General features: G+C 41.4%; 1 protein-coding gene across 17 annotated transcripts in view; it reads left to right on the forward strand.

Moving 5' to 3' along the window:
* The first annotated feature begins 1,288 nt into the window (after positions 1-1,288).
* The window catches only part of RALGAPA1 (Ral GTPase activating protein catalytic subunit alpha 1), a 323,646-nt gene continuing 310,912 nt past the window's right edge, over positions 1,289-14,022 (forward strand). For 10 of the 17 annotated variants that reach the window (XM_033188265.1, XM_033188261.1, XM_033188253.1 and 7 more), the window contains exon 1: positions 1,444-2,009. In XM_033188265.1, the coding sequence (XP_033044156.1) occupies positions 1,904-2,009 (106 nt within the window). In that variant the 5' untranslated portion in view covers positions 1,444-1,903. Of the gene's footprint in view, positions 2,010-14,022 lie in introns of all 17 variants that reach the window. The other 7 variants (XR_004431673.1, XM_033188254.1, XM_033188250.1 and 4 more) reach the window with 1 other exon arrangement.

The following is a 14,022-nucleotide window of genomic DNA, read 5'->3' on the forward strand; positions in this document are numbered from 1 at the left end:
AAATTTCATGAAACTGTGAGGGACAGACCTTATTTTGATTTTATTAATAAGAAAACTGGTGCTGAGAGGAACTAGAACGAAAATCTCTTGAACAATTCCCTTATTTTTCTATTATGTTATAAGCTTCCTCAAAACTTGTATGGTTTGTAAGTTTGATGATACAAACAAACCATACATGGAGAAACTGAATAAATTTTTTGTACTTTAAAAAATATAGGATTGTTGTTGAAACAAGCTACCATTAAGCAAAGTACTATATTTTAACACAATTCTGGCAAATGCCTTACATCTCTCTTCTTTGCTGATTTTGTTATTTTTCTGTTAATCGCATATTTCATCGGACAAGTCTATTGCTATGGGTGAGAATAAAGAAGGAAACAGTTCTTCAAACAAGCAAACTCACTCTTTATCAAATTATTTTGTGGAGGAAAGTTTCCTGACCAGGGGCAGTGGCCTCACGCCTGTAATCCCAGCAGTTTGGGAGGCTGAGGCGGGCGGATCACTAGAGTCTAAGAGTTTTAGACCAGTTTGGGCAACATGGCGAAACCCCGTCTCTACAAAAAACACAAAAATTAGCTGGATGTGGTGGCGGGCGCCTGTGGTCCCAGCTACACGGTAGGCTAAGGTGGGAGCATCACCTGAGCCTGGGAGGCTGAGGCTTCAGTGTGCCGAGATCGCACCACTGCACTTCAGCCTAGTCGACAGAGACCCTGTCTGGAAAGAAAAAGAAAAAAAAAAAAAAAGGGTACCAATAAAATTTCAATTTATGTCATTCTGAATTTCACGGATTTTTTTCAGCTATTGCAGATTCTTCAGATGACTCCATCAATGCAATAAGAATCTTGAATTTTTCTTTGCAGAGGAAAAACTGACAACGTATTCATCTATATGTGGGGTGCAGATAGGAAAAAGATTTTTAAAAGCACAATAAAAAAAAGGAAAGCAAGATTACTTTTATTTTAAAAACCTAGATAGCTCTGCTTAAGGCTTTCTGTTGTCAAGTCGTTTGCAGCAAAAAACAGGGATATGATATAGCAAACAGAAAAAATATGAAAGAAATCACATACATAGTGCAGGAAATATTATTAGTAATAGATTTAGGACAGAATAAATTGCCCAACTGTAGCTTCGTTTATCTTTCTGCTAGAGGATCTGGTGGCCACAACAACTTATGCATATTTTCAAAGATAAATCATGGACATATTTAATAAAGATTACTTCTCTTTTCTTATTACTATCATTTTGCTTACAATGGAGCACGCAGTAACTACCTTCCTTGCCTTTCTTGAGATTCTCCTTTGGCTGCTTACACAGGAAACCAAGGCGGGGAGTGCCACGGGTGATCTCATGCTGGCATGACGTCAAGAACTCTTGACATCAGAAGGCGGTTGCCACGGACACCGTTCGCCACCGACGGCAGAGTCGTGAAACCCCATCACTACCACACTCGTCTCCGTTTCGGCCTCTGCAGGGTGTAAGCTGCTAAAGAAGCTTCAACCTTAAGGGGGCCTCAGGGAGAGAGTTGTGCTGCTGCCGCCGAGAGCTCCACCTCCGTGGCTCTGGGTCCGGGGCCCCGGCCTGTGGCGGCGAGCGGCGGCCGCTGGAGACGAGCGGCGGCTGCAGGCGGCCCGCCTGGGTCTATCTCGCTCCGTGCAGGGCCGGGAGAGAGATCCGCCATATTGGAGCCGGGGCCGGAGGTGCTTTGGAGCCGCGGCGCGAGGCGGGTGGAGGTGGCGGCCCTGGTCTGGATCGGGGAGGAGTCGGCTCTGCCCTGGCCCGCAAGGCTGGGGAGCTAATGAGGCGCTTCGGCTAGTCTCCTCCCCGCCCACTCCCTCCACTTTCTGCCGCCGGGACCCGGCTGGGAGCCGGCTGTGGCAGTGGCAGTGGCAGTGGCAGCGGCAGGATGTTCTCCAAGAAGCCGCACGGGGACGTGAAGAAGTCCACCCAGAAGGTGCTGGACACCAAGAAGGACGCACTGACTCGCCTCAAGCACCTGCGCATCGTCATCGGTAAGGAGCGAGGGGTGGCAGCGCCGAGGCCTGGGTTGCCCGGCCTTCCCTTTCCTGGGAGCCCCTGCGGACTCTCCCTCGGGACCTGGCGCGGTACAGGAGAGGGCAAATCGTAGCCTCTGCGGAGACGCGGGAGGGTGAATAATTCGGAGAAGCGAAAACTTGGCAGTTGGCAGCACTAATTACGGTTAACACAGGAATATCTAATTTTGAGTTAATAGTCTGAATTCATTTTTTAAAATTGGTATTACTCTAAAAACTTAGGTCTTTAAGACTTTGCGGGGAGACCTGGCCTTGTGGATAATGGTGTTTATAGGATATGTTTGCCAGATGACTACTGCCAACCCCACCCAAGTAAAAAGAAAAATAAAATCCTTTCTCAGACAATATAAACCTTAATCTTTCAAGTTTCTTGGCAGATGAAGACAAGGAGGAAGCAGTCACACCTCTTTGGGAAGTGGGTGGTTCCCAAAAAGCTGTGGGAAGGAGCCCCGCCCTTTTGTTAATGCACCTTGTTCATCACTAGTCATTTAGAGGGAGAACTATTATAGGTAGTTCATCTCATCCTTTGCTTCTCGAGAATTGTATATAATTCTATTTTTATTTAATTAAAAAAATTTTTTTTGTACCGTCGTCTGCCCTTAAGTTCTGTTTTGCTGGTAGACCAAACAGTGCTCTAAGTTTTGAATATAATGTTAATCGACTCTTTTGAATACTTAGTCATTTGGTAGGCTGGTAAGGGTTGTTATAATACTTATGGAACTTCTGGTCCAGTAATTGGATTTTTTAGATTAAGACATTCGAGATGAAAAGGAAAGTTATTTTGCATGTGTTGATACGTAGAGTTAATGGTAGAACTGGCTGAAGAAGATGCATTCATCCAGATGCCTGAATCCTAGTTCAGAGTTTATCTGGGGCTGTCTTCCTGATGTGTATTTGTTTTGGAAAGTGATGTTTGTTTAGTGAAAAAAGTAAGTCCCTTATTTGAGGTACATGTTTCTCTAGTCTATTGTTTACTCATACCACCAGGATACCACCAATATTGCCCATTTCTATGATGCTTTACTGTTTACAGTGATTTCATAAATTATGATAATCCTTGCAGTCACTCTATAGGTAGGTATTAGTATTCTCCATTTTTTACAAACAAAAAAGCTGAAGTTTGGAAACATCAAGTAGTCAGCCAGCTACTAGGAGGCTGAGTCAGAACTGGAACCCAGATTTGTGTCTCTAGTTTGTTTTTTTTTACTCTTTCTATATTTATGACAGCTAATCTTTGTCACAAGTAAATTGTATTTATTCCAGTGGAGGAGTAAGAAAGCAGTTAATCCAGTTTAGAGCTATAAAAAGCTCAGTTTTCAAGAAAATATAAAGCTTCTAAATATAGTGGAGATTGTGATCTTTTTGTTTTCATTCTACTTGAGAATTAAGCCATTGAAGTAAAGATTTAGCTGAGAACAGGACACAGAAAGTTAATGTGTGAATGCAGGAGAGGGACCACAGGTAATGGCAATTTGAAATTGAATACTTAATGGAGCTTGACACCTACTTGGGATAAGCTGTAGGTTAGGTAACGGCACAGCTATAAAGTTGAGTTCCAATAAAGTATTGAGATTTCCTAAATTAAGGGCTATACTTTATTTATAGAATGGTTAAGGAATTATTTATATATGCTTTTTTGGCATAGAGTTTTTTTCCATCTGGGAGACATGGAAAATTAAAAGATAAATTAAGAGAGAGGTCACACATACAAGGTATTTTGTAGGACTTAGCTTGCTTGGTTTGAAAACAAAACAAGTCTTTTATTGTTGTTGTTAATTTGTTTGAAATACACTTAATGTAATTTCTAAGAAAACGAATAAGAGAAAGTAGAATGACAAAAACTAGTGTCTTTTAGAGGTCTGCCAGTCAGGTATTTGATTTTGCAGATGGAAAAGCCACTTTCAGTCTGTTTTGGAAGTAGGTACATGTTTTAAGTAAGGTAAACACAATGAGGAAACTAGTTTGCAGAGTAATTGAGCATTGCCAGTTACACAGGCTTTTGATTTTTGTTTGGTCCCATAGTTCATATGGGACCAAACAGAACTGCCATTCACTCAGGGTACTTATAGGAGGATTCAGTGCATCTATATGTATGAGAACATAATCATAATTTAAACATCCGCTGCAAACTTTTCCTGGCATGTCTTCCCACTGTAGGACAATCCAAGTTAAATTTATAGAACTTGACTCTGAGGATTTAGATTTAAATCTGGTATGTTTTTTGATATTATTACATACTTGATTTGTAGAAACTAGAAGTCAGGTTTTCTTAAAACAGAAAAAAAAGCCTTGTCTGGTTTCTAAAGCTGTTGTCCTTTCTACCTACCCCCTCTCATCCATTTTACAAGTAATGGTAATGATACTATAAATTAGCACATGTAAATTGGCTAACATAATGTTTGGCATATAGTAGGTATTGACTAAATGTTAGTTTTGTTTTACTTTAAAGCTAACAGTTCTGTCCTCTTGATGTAAAAATAAAAAGATAAGTGCTTATTTAGCTAAAAATATATTATTTATTGTTAAATAATTCTGACAACTTTATTGAGGTATAATTGGCACACAGTCAATTGCACATATTTAAAGCACATAATTGAATAATTTTTACATATGTATATCTCACAATACCATCATAACAAAGATTTAAAATATCCAATCAAGATAACAAATATAAATAGTGACAATCAGGATAATATATGTATAATCAGCCGGGTGCTGTAGCTCACGCCTGTAATCCCAGCACTTTGGGAGGCTGAGGTGGGCGGATCACGAGATCAGGAATTCAAGACCAGCCTGGTCAACACAGTGAAACCCCGTCTCTATTAAAAATCAGGCATAGTGGCACGCACCTGTAGTCCCAGCTACTTGGGAGGCTGAGGCAGGAGAATTGCGTGAACACCAGAGGCGGAGGTTGTGGTGAGTCAAGATCACGCTACTGCACTCCAGCCTGGGCAACAGAGCGAGACTCCGTCTCAGAAAAAAAAAAAAGAAAAAAAATATGTGTGTGTGTATATATATATATATATATGTAAGTATGTATAACCTCCCAAAGTTTTCTCATGCCCCTTTTTAATCTCTTTCTCCCATCCCAGTTGCACTCTCCCACCTTTCCTGAGCAACCACTAATCTGCTGTCAACCTAGATTAGTTTGCATTATCTAGGGTTTTATATAAATGGGATTATACAGTATATAAATGGAATTATGCTGTACGGTCATTTTATGTTTGATTTTTTTTTTTTTTTTTTTTGAGATGGAGTCTCACTCTGTTGCCCAGGCGCGATCTCGGCTCACTGCAACCACTGCCTCAGCCTCTTGAGTAGCTGGGATTACAGGCTCCGCGCCACCATGCCAGGCTAATTTTTTTTTTTTTTTTTTTTTTTTTGTATTTTAGTAGAGACGGGGTTTCACTGTGTTGCCCAGGCTGGTTTTGAACTCCTGAGCTCAGGCAATCCACCCGCCTCAGCCTCCCAAAGTGCTGAGATTACAGGCATGAGCCACCGCGCCCAGCCTTTTTTGTTTGTTTGTAGTAGAGATGGGGTTTCACCATGTTGGTCAGGCTAGTCTTGAACTCCTGACCCCATGATCCGCCTGCCTCAGCCTCCCAAAGTGAGCCACTGCACCTGGCCTTGATTTCTTTTTCTCAGCCTCATTATTTTGAAATTAATCTATATCCTGGTATGTTAATAGTTGATTGCTTTTTTTTTTCTTGTGACAGGGTCTTCTGTCACTGGCTGGAGTGCCGTGTTGTGAACACGGCTCATTTCAGCCTTGACCTCTCAGGGTCCAGTGATCCTCCTGCCTCTATCTACCTCCCTAGTAGCTGGGACCAGGGACATGCACCACCATGTGTGGCCAATTAAAAACATTTTATTTTTGTAGAGATGGGGTCTCATCATGTTGCCCAGGCTGGTTGCAAGCTCCTGGACTCAAGCAATCCTCCCATCTCAGCCTCCCAGAGTGTTCTGGGATTACAGGTGTGAGCCACTGTACCTGACTGTTTATCTCTTTGTATTTCTGAATAGTTACTCACAATTTTTTTTTTTTTTTTTTGAGATGGTGTCTTGCTCTGTCACCCAAGCTGGGGTGCCGTGGCACGATCTTGGCTTACTGCAAGCTCCGTCTCCCAGGTTCAAGCAAGTCTCCTGCCTCAGCCTCCTGAGTAGCTGGGATTACAGGTGTGCACCACCAGGCCCAGCTAATGTTTGTATTTTTAGTAGAGACGGGGGTTTCACCATGTTGACCAGGCTGGTCTCGAACTCCTGACCTGGTGATCCTCACGCCTCACCCTCCCAAAGTGCTAGTATTGTAGGTGTGAACCATCGCGCCCACCATTATTCACAGTTTTTAAATCCATTCACCTGTTGATGGAAATATGGGTTGTTCTTGGCTGTTACAAATAAAGCTGCTGTGAAAGACCTATGCTTATTTCTCTTGGATAAATACCTAGGATTGAAATGTCCAGATCATATGGCAGTTGTACATTTAGCTTTGTAAGAGATTGTCAAATTGTTTTTCACCATTTTACATACTCACCAGCAGTGATGAGAGTTCCAGTTCCTACAAGTATGCATCACCAACACCAATCAGTATGGCCAGTCTTAATTTCAGCCACTCAGCCACTCTTAAGTGTGTACTGGTTATAATTAGTAGTTCCTTAATACCAAATCTCTCTCTCTTTTTTTTTTTTTTTTTTGAGATGGAGTCTTGCTCTGTCTCCCAAGCTGGAGTGCAGTGTGCAATGGCGAGATCTCAGCTCACCTCACCCTCCACCTCCTGGGTTCAAGCAATTCTCCTGCCTCAGCCTCCAAGTAGCTGGGATTACAGGTGGGTACCACGCCTGGCTAATTTTTGTACTTTTAGTAGAGATGGGGTTTTGCCATGTTGGCCAGGCTGGTCTTGAAATCCTGAACTCAGGTGATCGGCCCACCTTGGCCTCCCAAAATGTTGGGATTACAGGCGGGCGTGAGCCACCGTGCCAGGCCTCAGATATCTTTTTATTGTACTTGTTTGCCATTGTATAACTTCTTTGATGAGTTTGTGTTTAAATCTTTTACGTGTTTTTTAATGAAGTTTTTTGCTTTCTTAATTCAGTTTTGAAAGTTCTTTAGGCCAGGTGCAGTGGCTCATGCCTGTAATCTCTGCACTTTGGAAGGCCGAGGCAGGTGGCTCACTTGAGGTCAGGAGTTCGAGACCAGCCCAGCCAACATGGTGAAACCCCGTCTCTACTAAAAATAACCAGGTGTGGTAGCACACGCCTGTAATCAAGGTATTCAGGAGGCTGAGACGGCAGAATTGCTTGAACCTGGGAGGTGGAAGTTTGCAGTGAGCCAAGATTGTGCAACTGCACCCCAGCCTGGGTGACAGAGTGAGACTGTCTCAAAAAAGGAAAAAGAAAGTTCTTTGTATTCTGGATACAGATACTGTATCAGACACATGATTTGCAAAGATTTTTTTTTCCAGTCTTTGGACTGTCTCTTCATTCTCTTAAAGGTTTCTTTGAAGACGTTTCTTTGAAGAAGCAGAAATGCTTAATTTTTATTGTCTATATATCAAGTTTTTCTTTATGGTTTTTGCTTTTTGGATTTGTATCTAAAATCTTTGCCCAACCTATGCTCACAAAGATTTTCATCTTGCTTTTTTCTAGAAGTTTAACAATTTTAGGATCTGTTTTGCTCTGTGATTCATCTTGAGTTTTAACCTATAGTATGAGGTGGCTTGAAGTTTATGTTTTTGCATTTGGATATCCAGTTGTTCCAGCTCTGTTTGTTGAAAAAGACTATCTTTACTGAATTGCCTTTGTACTTTTGCCAAAACTTAGTTTTCCAGAAATATGTGTGGGCCTATTTCTGGACTCTATTTTGTTCCAGTGATCTGTTTATCTTCGTTGGTGCCAGTACCACAGTGTTTGATTACTGTAACTTTATAATAAATCTTGAAATCAAGTAGTGTTGTCCCTCCCACTTTGTTCTTCCTTTTCAAAGTTTCTTTTTTTCCCAAATGCCAGGTCCTTTACATTTCCATATGAACTTTAAAATTTGTTGAGCTTAGTGTGGTGGCTCACACCTGTAATCCCAGCACTTTGGGAGGCTGAGGTGGGCAGATTGCTTGAGCCTAGGAGTTTGAGATCAGCTTGAGCTTGGACAACATGCTGAAACACTGTCTCTCCAAAAAGGAAAAAGAAAAAGAAAAAAAAGCTGAGCTTGGTAGTGTGTGCCTGGGATCCCAGCCACCTGGGAGGCTGAGGTGAGAGGATCACGTGTGCCTGGAAGGTCGAGACTGTAATGAGCCGTGATGGTACCACTGCACTCCAGCCTGGGTGACACAGTGACTGACACTCTGTCTTTTTTTTTTTTTTTTTTAAAAGAAGGTCAGGCCGGGCGCGGTGGCTCAAGCCTGTAATCCCAGCACTTGGGAGGCCGAGGCGGGCGGATCACAAGGTCAGGAGATCGAGACCATCCTGGCTAACATGGCGAAACCCCGTCTCTACTAAAAAAAATACAATCCCAGCACTTTGGGAGGCTGAGACGGGCGGATCACGAGGTCAGGAGATCGAGACCATCCTGGCGAACATGGTGAAACCCCGTCTCTACTAAAAATACAAAAAAACTAGCCGGGCGAGGCGGCGGGCGCCTGTAGTCCCAGCTACTCAGGAGGCTGAGGCAGGAGAATGGCGTAAACCCGGGAGGCGGAGCTTGCAGTGAGCTGAGATCCGGCCACTGCACTCCAGTCCGGGCGACAGAGCGAGACTCCGCCTCAAAAAAAAAAAAAAAATACAAAAAAAAACTAGCCGCGCGAGGTGGCGGGCGCCTGTAGTCCCAGCTACTCGGGAGGCTGAGGCGGGAGAATGGCGTGAACCCGGGAGGCGGAGCTTGCAGTGAGCTGAGATCTGGCCAGTGCACTCCAGCTTGGGTGACAGAGCGAGACTCCGTCTCAAAAAAAAAAAATAAAATAAAATAAAAGAAGGTCAATTTCTTAAAAACCCACCACCACCACCACCAAAAAACCTATTGGGATTTTGATTGGGATTATGAATCTATAGATCAGTTTGGGAAAATTGACAATATTGAATACACTGATTCATGAACAAGGCGTTTATTCACCTACTTAGGACTTCTTTAATTTCTCTCAGCAGTGTTTTGTAGTTCAGTGTGCAGGTCTTACACATCTTTTGTCAGACTTATCCCTAAATATTTTCTACTTTGATCTTTTATAAATGTTACCTTTATATCTATTTCTGATTGGATCTCATATTGGGAAATACCATTGATTTGTGTATATTGAGCTTATGTCCTACAAACCTGCTGAACTGACTTACTTCTGTTATTTATTTAGTTTTTTGAGACAGAGTCTCACTTTGTCGCCCAGGCTGGAGTGCAGTGGCATGATCTTGGCTCACTGCAACCTCCGCCTCCCAGGTTCAAGCAATTCTCCTGCCTCAGCCTACTGAGTGGTTGGGATTACAGGCACACACCACCAAGGCTGGCTGATTTTTGTATTTGTAGTAGAGACGGGGTTTCTTTTTTTTTCTTTCTCTTTTTTTTTTATTATTATACTTTAAGTTCTAGGGTACATGTGCATAACGTGCAGGTTTCTTACATATGTATACTTGTGCCATGTTGGTGTGCTGCACCCATCAACTCGTCAGCACCCATCAATTCGTCATTTATATCAGGTATAACTCCCAGTGCAATCCCTCCCCCCTCCCCTCTCCCCATGATAGGCCCCGGTGTGTGATGTTCCCCTTCCTGAGTCCAAGTGATCTCATTGTTCAGTTCCCACCTATGAGTGAGAACATGCGGTGTTTGGTTTTCTGTTCTTGTGATAGTTTGCTAAGAATGATGGTTTCCAGCTGCATCCATGTCCCTACAAAGGATGCAAACTCATCCTTTTTGATGGCTGCATAGTATTCCATGGTGTATATGTGCCACATTTTCTTAATCCAGTCTGTCACAGATAGACATTGGGGTTGATTCCAAGTCTTTGCTATTGTGAATACTGCCGTAATAAACATACGTGTGCATGTGTCTTTATAGCAGCATGATTTATAATCCTTTGGGTATATACCCAGTAGTGGGATGGCTGGGTCATATGGTACATCTAGTTCTAGATCCTTGAGGAATCGCCATACTGTTTTCCATAATGGTTGAACTAGTTTACATTCCCACCAACAGTGTAAAAGTGTTCCTATTTCTCCACATCCTCTCCAGCGCCTGTTGTTTCCTGATTTTTTAATGATTGCCATTCTAACTGGTGTGAGATGGTATCTCATTGTGGTTTTGATTTGCATTTCTCTGATGGCCAGTGATGATGAGCATTTTTTCATGTGTCTGTTGGCTGTAGGAATGTCTTCTTTTGAGAAATGTCTATTCATATCCTTTGCCCACTTTTTGATGGGGTTGTTTGTTTTTTTCTTGTAAATTTGTTTGAGTTCTTTGTAGGTTCTGGATATCAGCCCTTTGTCAGATGAGTAGATTGCAAAAATTTTCTCCCATTCTGTAGGTTGCCTGTTCACTCTGAGGGTAGTTTCTTTTGCTGTGCAGAAGCTCTTTAGTTTACTTAGATCCCATTTGTCAATTTTGGCTTTTGCTGCCGTTGCTTTTGGTGTTTTAGACATGAAGTCCTTGCCCATGCCTCTGTCCTGAATGGTACTACCTAGGTTTTCTTCTAGGGTTTTTATGGTATTAGGTCTAACATTAAGTCTCTAATCCATCTTGAATTAATTTTCATATAAGGAGTAAGGAAAGGATCCAGTTTCAGCTTTCTACTTATGGCTAGCCAATTTTCCCAGCACCATTTATTAAATAGGGAATCCTTTCCCCATTTCTTGTTTCTCTCAGGTTTGTCAAAGATCAGATGGCTGTAGATGTGTGGTATTATTTCTGAGGACTCTGTTCTGTTCCATTGGTCTATATCTCTGTTTTGGTACCAGTACCATGCTGTTTTAGTTACTGTAGCCTTGTAGTATAGTTTGAAGTCAGGTAGCGTGATGCCTCCAGCTTTGTTCTTTTGACTTAGGATTGTCTTGGCAATGCGGGCTCTTTTTTGGTTCCATGTGAACTTTAAAGCAGTTTCTTCCAATTCTGTGAAGAAACTCATTGGTAGCTCGATGGGGATGGCATTGAATCTATAAATAACCTTGGGCAGTATGGCCATTTTCACGATATTGATTCTTCCTATCCATGAGCATGGTATGTTCTTCCATTTGTTAGTGTCCTCTTTGATTTAACTGAGCAGTGGTTTGTAGTTCTCCTTGAAGAGGTCCTTTACATCCCTTGTAAGTTGGATTCCTAGGTATTTTATTCTCTTTGAAGCAATTGTGAATGGAAGTTCATTCCTGATTTGGCTCTCTGTTTGTCTGTTACTGGTGTATAAGAATGCTTGTGATTTTTGCACATTAATTTTGTATCCTGAGACTTTGCTGAAGTTGCTTATCAGCTTAAGGAGATTTTGGGCTGAGACAATGGGGTTTTCTAAATATACAATCATGTCATCTGCAAACAGGGACAATTTGACTTCTTCTTTTCCTAACTGAATACCCTTGATTTCTTTCTCTTGCCTGATTGCCCTAGCCAGAACTTCCAACACTATGTTGAATAGGAGTGGTGAGAGAGGGCATCCCTGTCTTGTGCCAGTTTTCAAAGGGAATTTTTCCAGTTTTTGCCCATTCAGTATGATATTGGCTGTGGGTTTGTCATAAATAGCTTTTATTATTTTGAGGTGTGTTCTATCAATATCAAATTTATTGAGCGTTTTTAGCATGAAGGGCTTTTGAATTTTATCAAAAGCCTTTTCTGCATCTATTGAGATAATCATGTGGTTCTTGTCTTTGGTTCTGTTTATATGCTGGATTACGTTTATTGATTTACGAATGTTGAACCAGCCTTGCATCCCAGGGATGAAGCCCATTTGATCATGGTGGATAAGCTTTTTGATGTGCTGCTGAATCCGGTTTGCCAGTATTTTCTTGAGGATTTTTGCATCGATGTTCATCAGGGATATTGGTCTAAAATTCTCTTTTTTTGTTGTGTCTCTGCCAGGCTTTGGTATCAGGATGATGTTGGCCTCATAAAATGAGTTAGGGAGGAGTCCCTCTTTTTCAATTGATTGGAATAGTTTCAGAAGGAATGGTACCAGCTCCTCCTTGTACCTCTGGTAGAATTCAGCTGTGAATCCATCTGATCCTGGACTTTTTTTGGTTGGTAGGCTATTAATTATTGCCTCAATTTCAGAGCCTGCTATTGGTCTATTTAGGGATTCAACTTCTTCCTGGTTTAGTCTTGGAAGAGTGTAAGTGTCCAGGAAATTATCCATTTCTTGCTGAAATCCTGTCTGAACTAAAAATACAAAAGTAGCCAGACCTTGTGGCTCATTCTTGTAGTCCCAGCTACTAGGGAGGCTGAGGCAGGAGAATCACTTGAACCCAGGAGGCAGAGGTTACAGTGAGCTGAGATTATGCCACTGTACTCCAGCCTGGGCAACAGAGCGGGGCTCTCAAATGTATGTGTGTATGTGTACATATAGTAGGACCCATGGTAATGTTATCTTTCTCATTTCTTGTCTGATAATTTGTCTTTCTTTTCCTGATCAGCCTGACTAGAGTCTTACCACTTTTATTGATCTTCTAAAGAACTATCTTTTGATTTTATTGATTTTTCTGTGTGTGTGTGTGTGTGTGTGTGTGTGTGTGTGTGTGTGTTTAGATTCCTTGATATCTGCTTTGGTGTTTGCTATTTTCTTTTTTCTTTTTGGAGGCGGGAGGTAGGAGACAGAGTTTCGCTCTTGTCACCCAGGCTGGAGTGCAGTGGCGCAATCTTGCCTCACTGCAACCTCTGCCTCCCGGGTTCAAGCGATTCTCCTGCCTCAGCCTTCCGAGTAGCTGGGACTACAGGCGTGCACCACCCCGCCTGGCTCATTTTTGTATTTTTAGTAGAGTCGAGGTTTTACCATGCTGGCTAGGCTGGTCTCAAACTCCTGACCTCAAGGGATCCACATGTTCGGCCTCCCAAAATGCTGGGATTACAGGCGTGAGTTACCATGCCCAGCAGTCTTTGTTATTTTTTTTCTTCTGCTTAGTTTAGTTTAATTTGCGCTTTTTGTAGCTTCATAAATGGTAAACTGTGGTTATTGATTTGAAACCGTTCTTCTTTCTACTATAGGCATTTAGTGATAAAAATTTTCCCCTAACTAGCATCTCACAACTTAGGATATTTTGTATTTTCATTTTATTTCCAAAATACTTTGTAACTTTCCTTTTGAGTTTTTTAATCCATGGGTTATTTACAAGTCCGTTCTTTAACTTCAAATATTTGTGGATTATTCAGGTACCTTTTGGTTATTGATTTCAAATTCAATTCCATTGTAGTTAGAAAACATTATTTTTTATGACCCGAATTATTTAAAAGTTAATGAAATTTGTTTGATGGTGCAGAGATGTTTTAACTTGATAAATTTCCTTTATGCACTTGAAAGGAATACATATTCTGCTCTTGGTGGGTTAAGTGTTTGAAAAATGCCAATTAGGACGAGTTGCTTGTTAGTGTTGTTCAAGTCTTCTCTGTCCTTAATGAATTTCTGTCTGGTTGTTTTCATCAAGTATTGAGAGAAGAGTGTTGAAGTTTCTGACTGTAATTGTGGGTTTTGTCTATTTTCTTTTGAACTTCTATCAGTATTTGCTTCATATATTTTGAAGCTCTGTCATTGGCTGTCTAAACCTTTAGGATGATTTCTTTTTGATGAATTGACTCCTTTATCATTTTGAAATGATACCTTTCTCCCTGGTAATAATCTTTGCTTTGGAATCTACTTTGATATTAATATAGCCATTGCCACTTTCATTTGATTAGTGTTAGCAGGATATATATATTCCCATCTTTTAAATCTACTTGTGTTTTTATATTTGAAGTGGGTTTATATTGTTGGCATTTATATGGTTGGGTCTTTTTTTTTTTTTTTTTTTTTTTTTTTGTTGAG

The sequence above is a fragment of the Trachypithecus francoisi genome, unplaced genomic scaffold (genome assembly GCF_009764315.1).
Source record: "Trachypithecus francoisi isolate TF-2019V2 unplaced genomic scaffold, Tfra_2.0 Lachesis_group3, whole genome shotgun sequence".
In the NCBI taxonomy this organism is placed as follows: Eukaryota; Metazoa; Chordata; class Mammalia; order Primates; family Cercopithecidae; genus Trachypithecus; species Trachypithecus francoisi.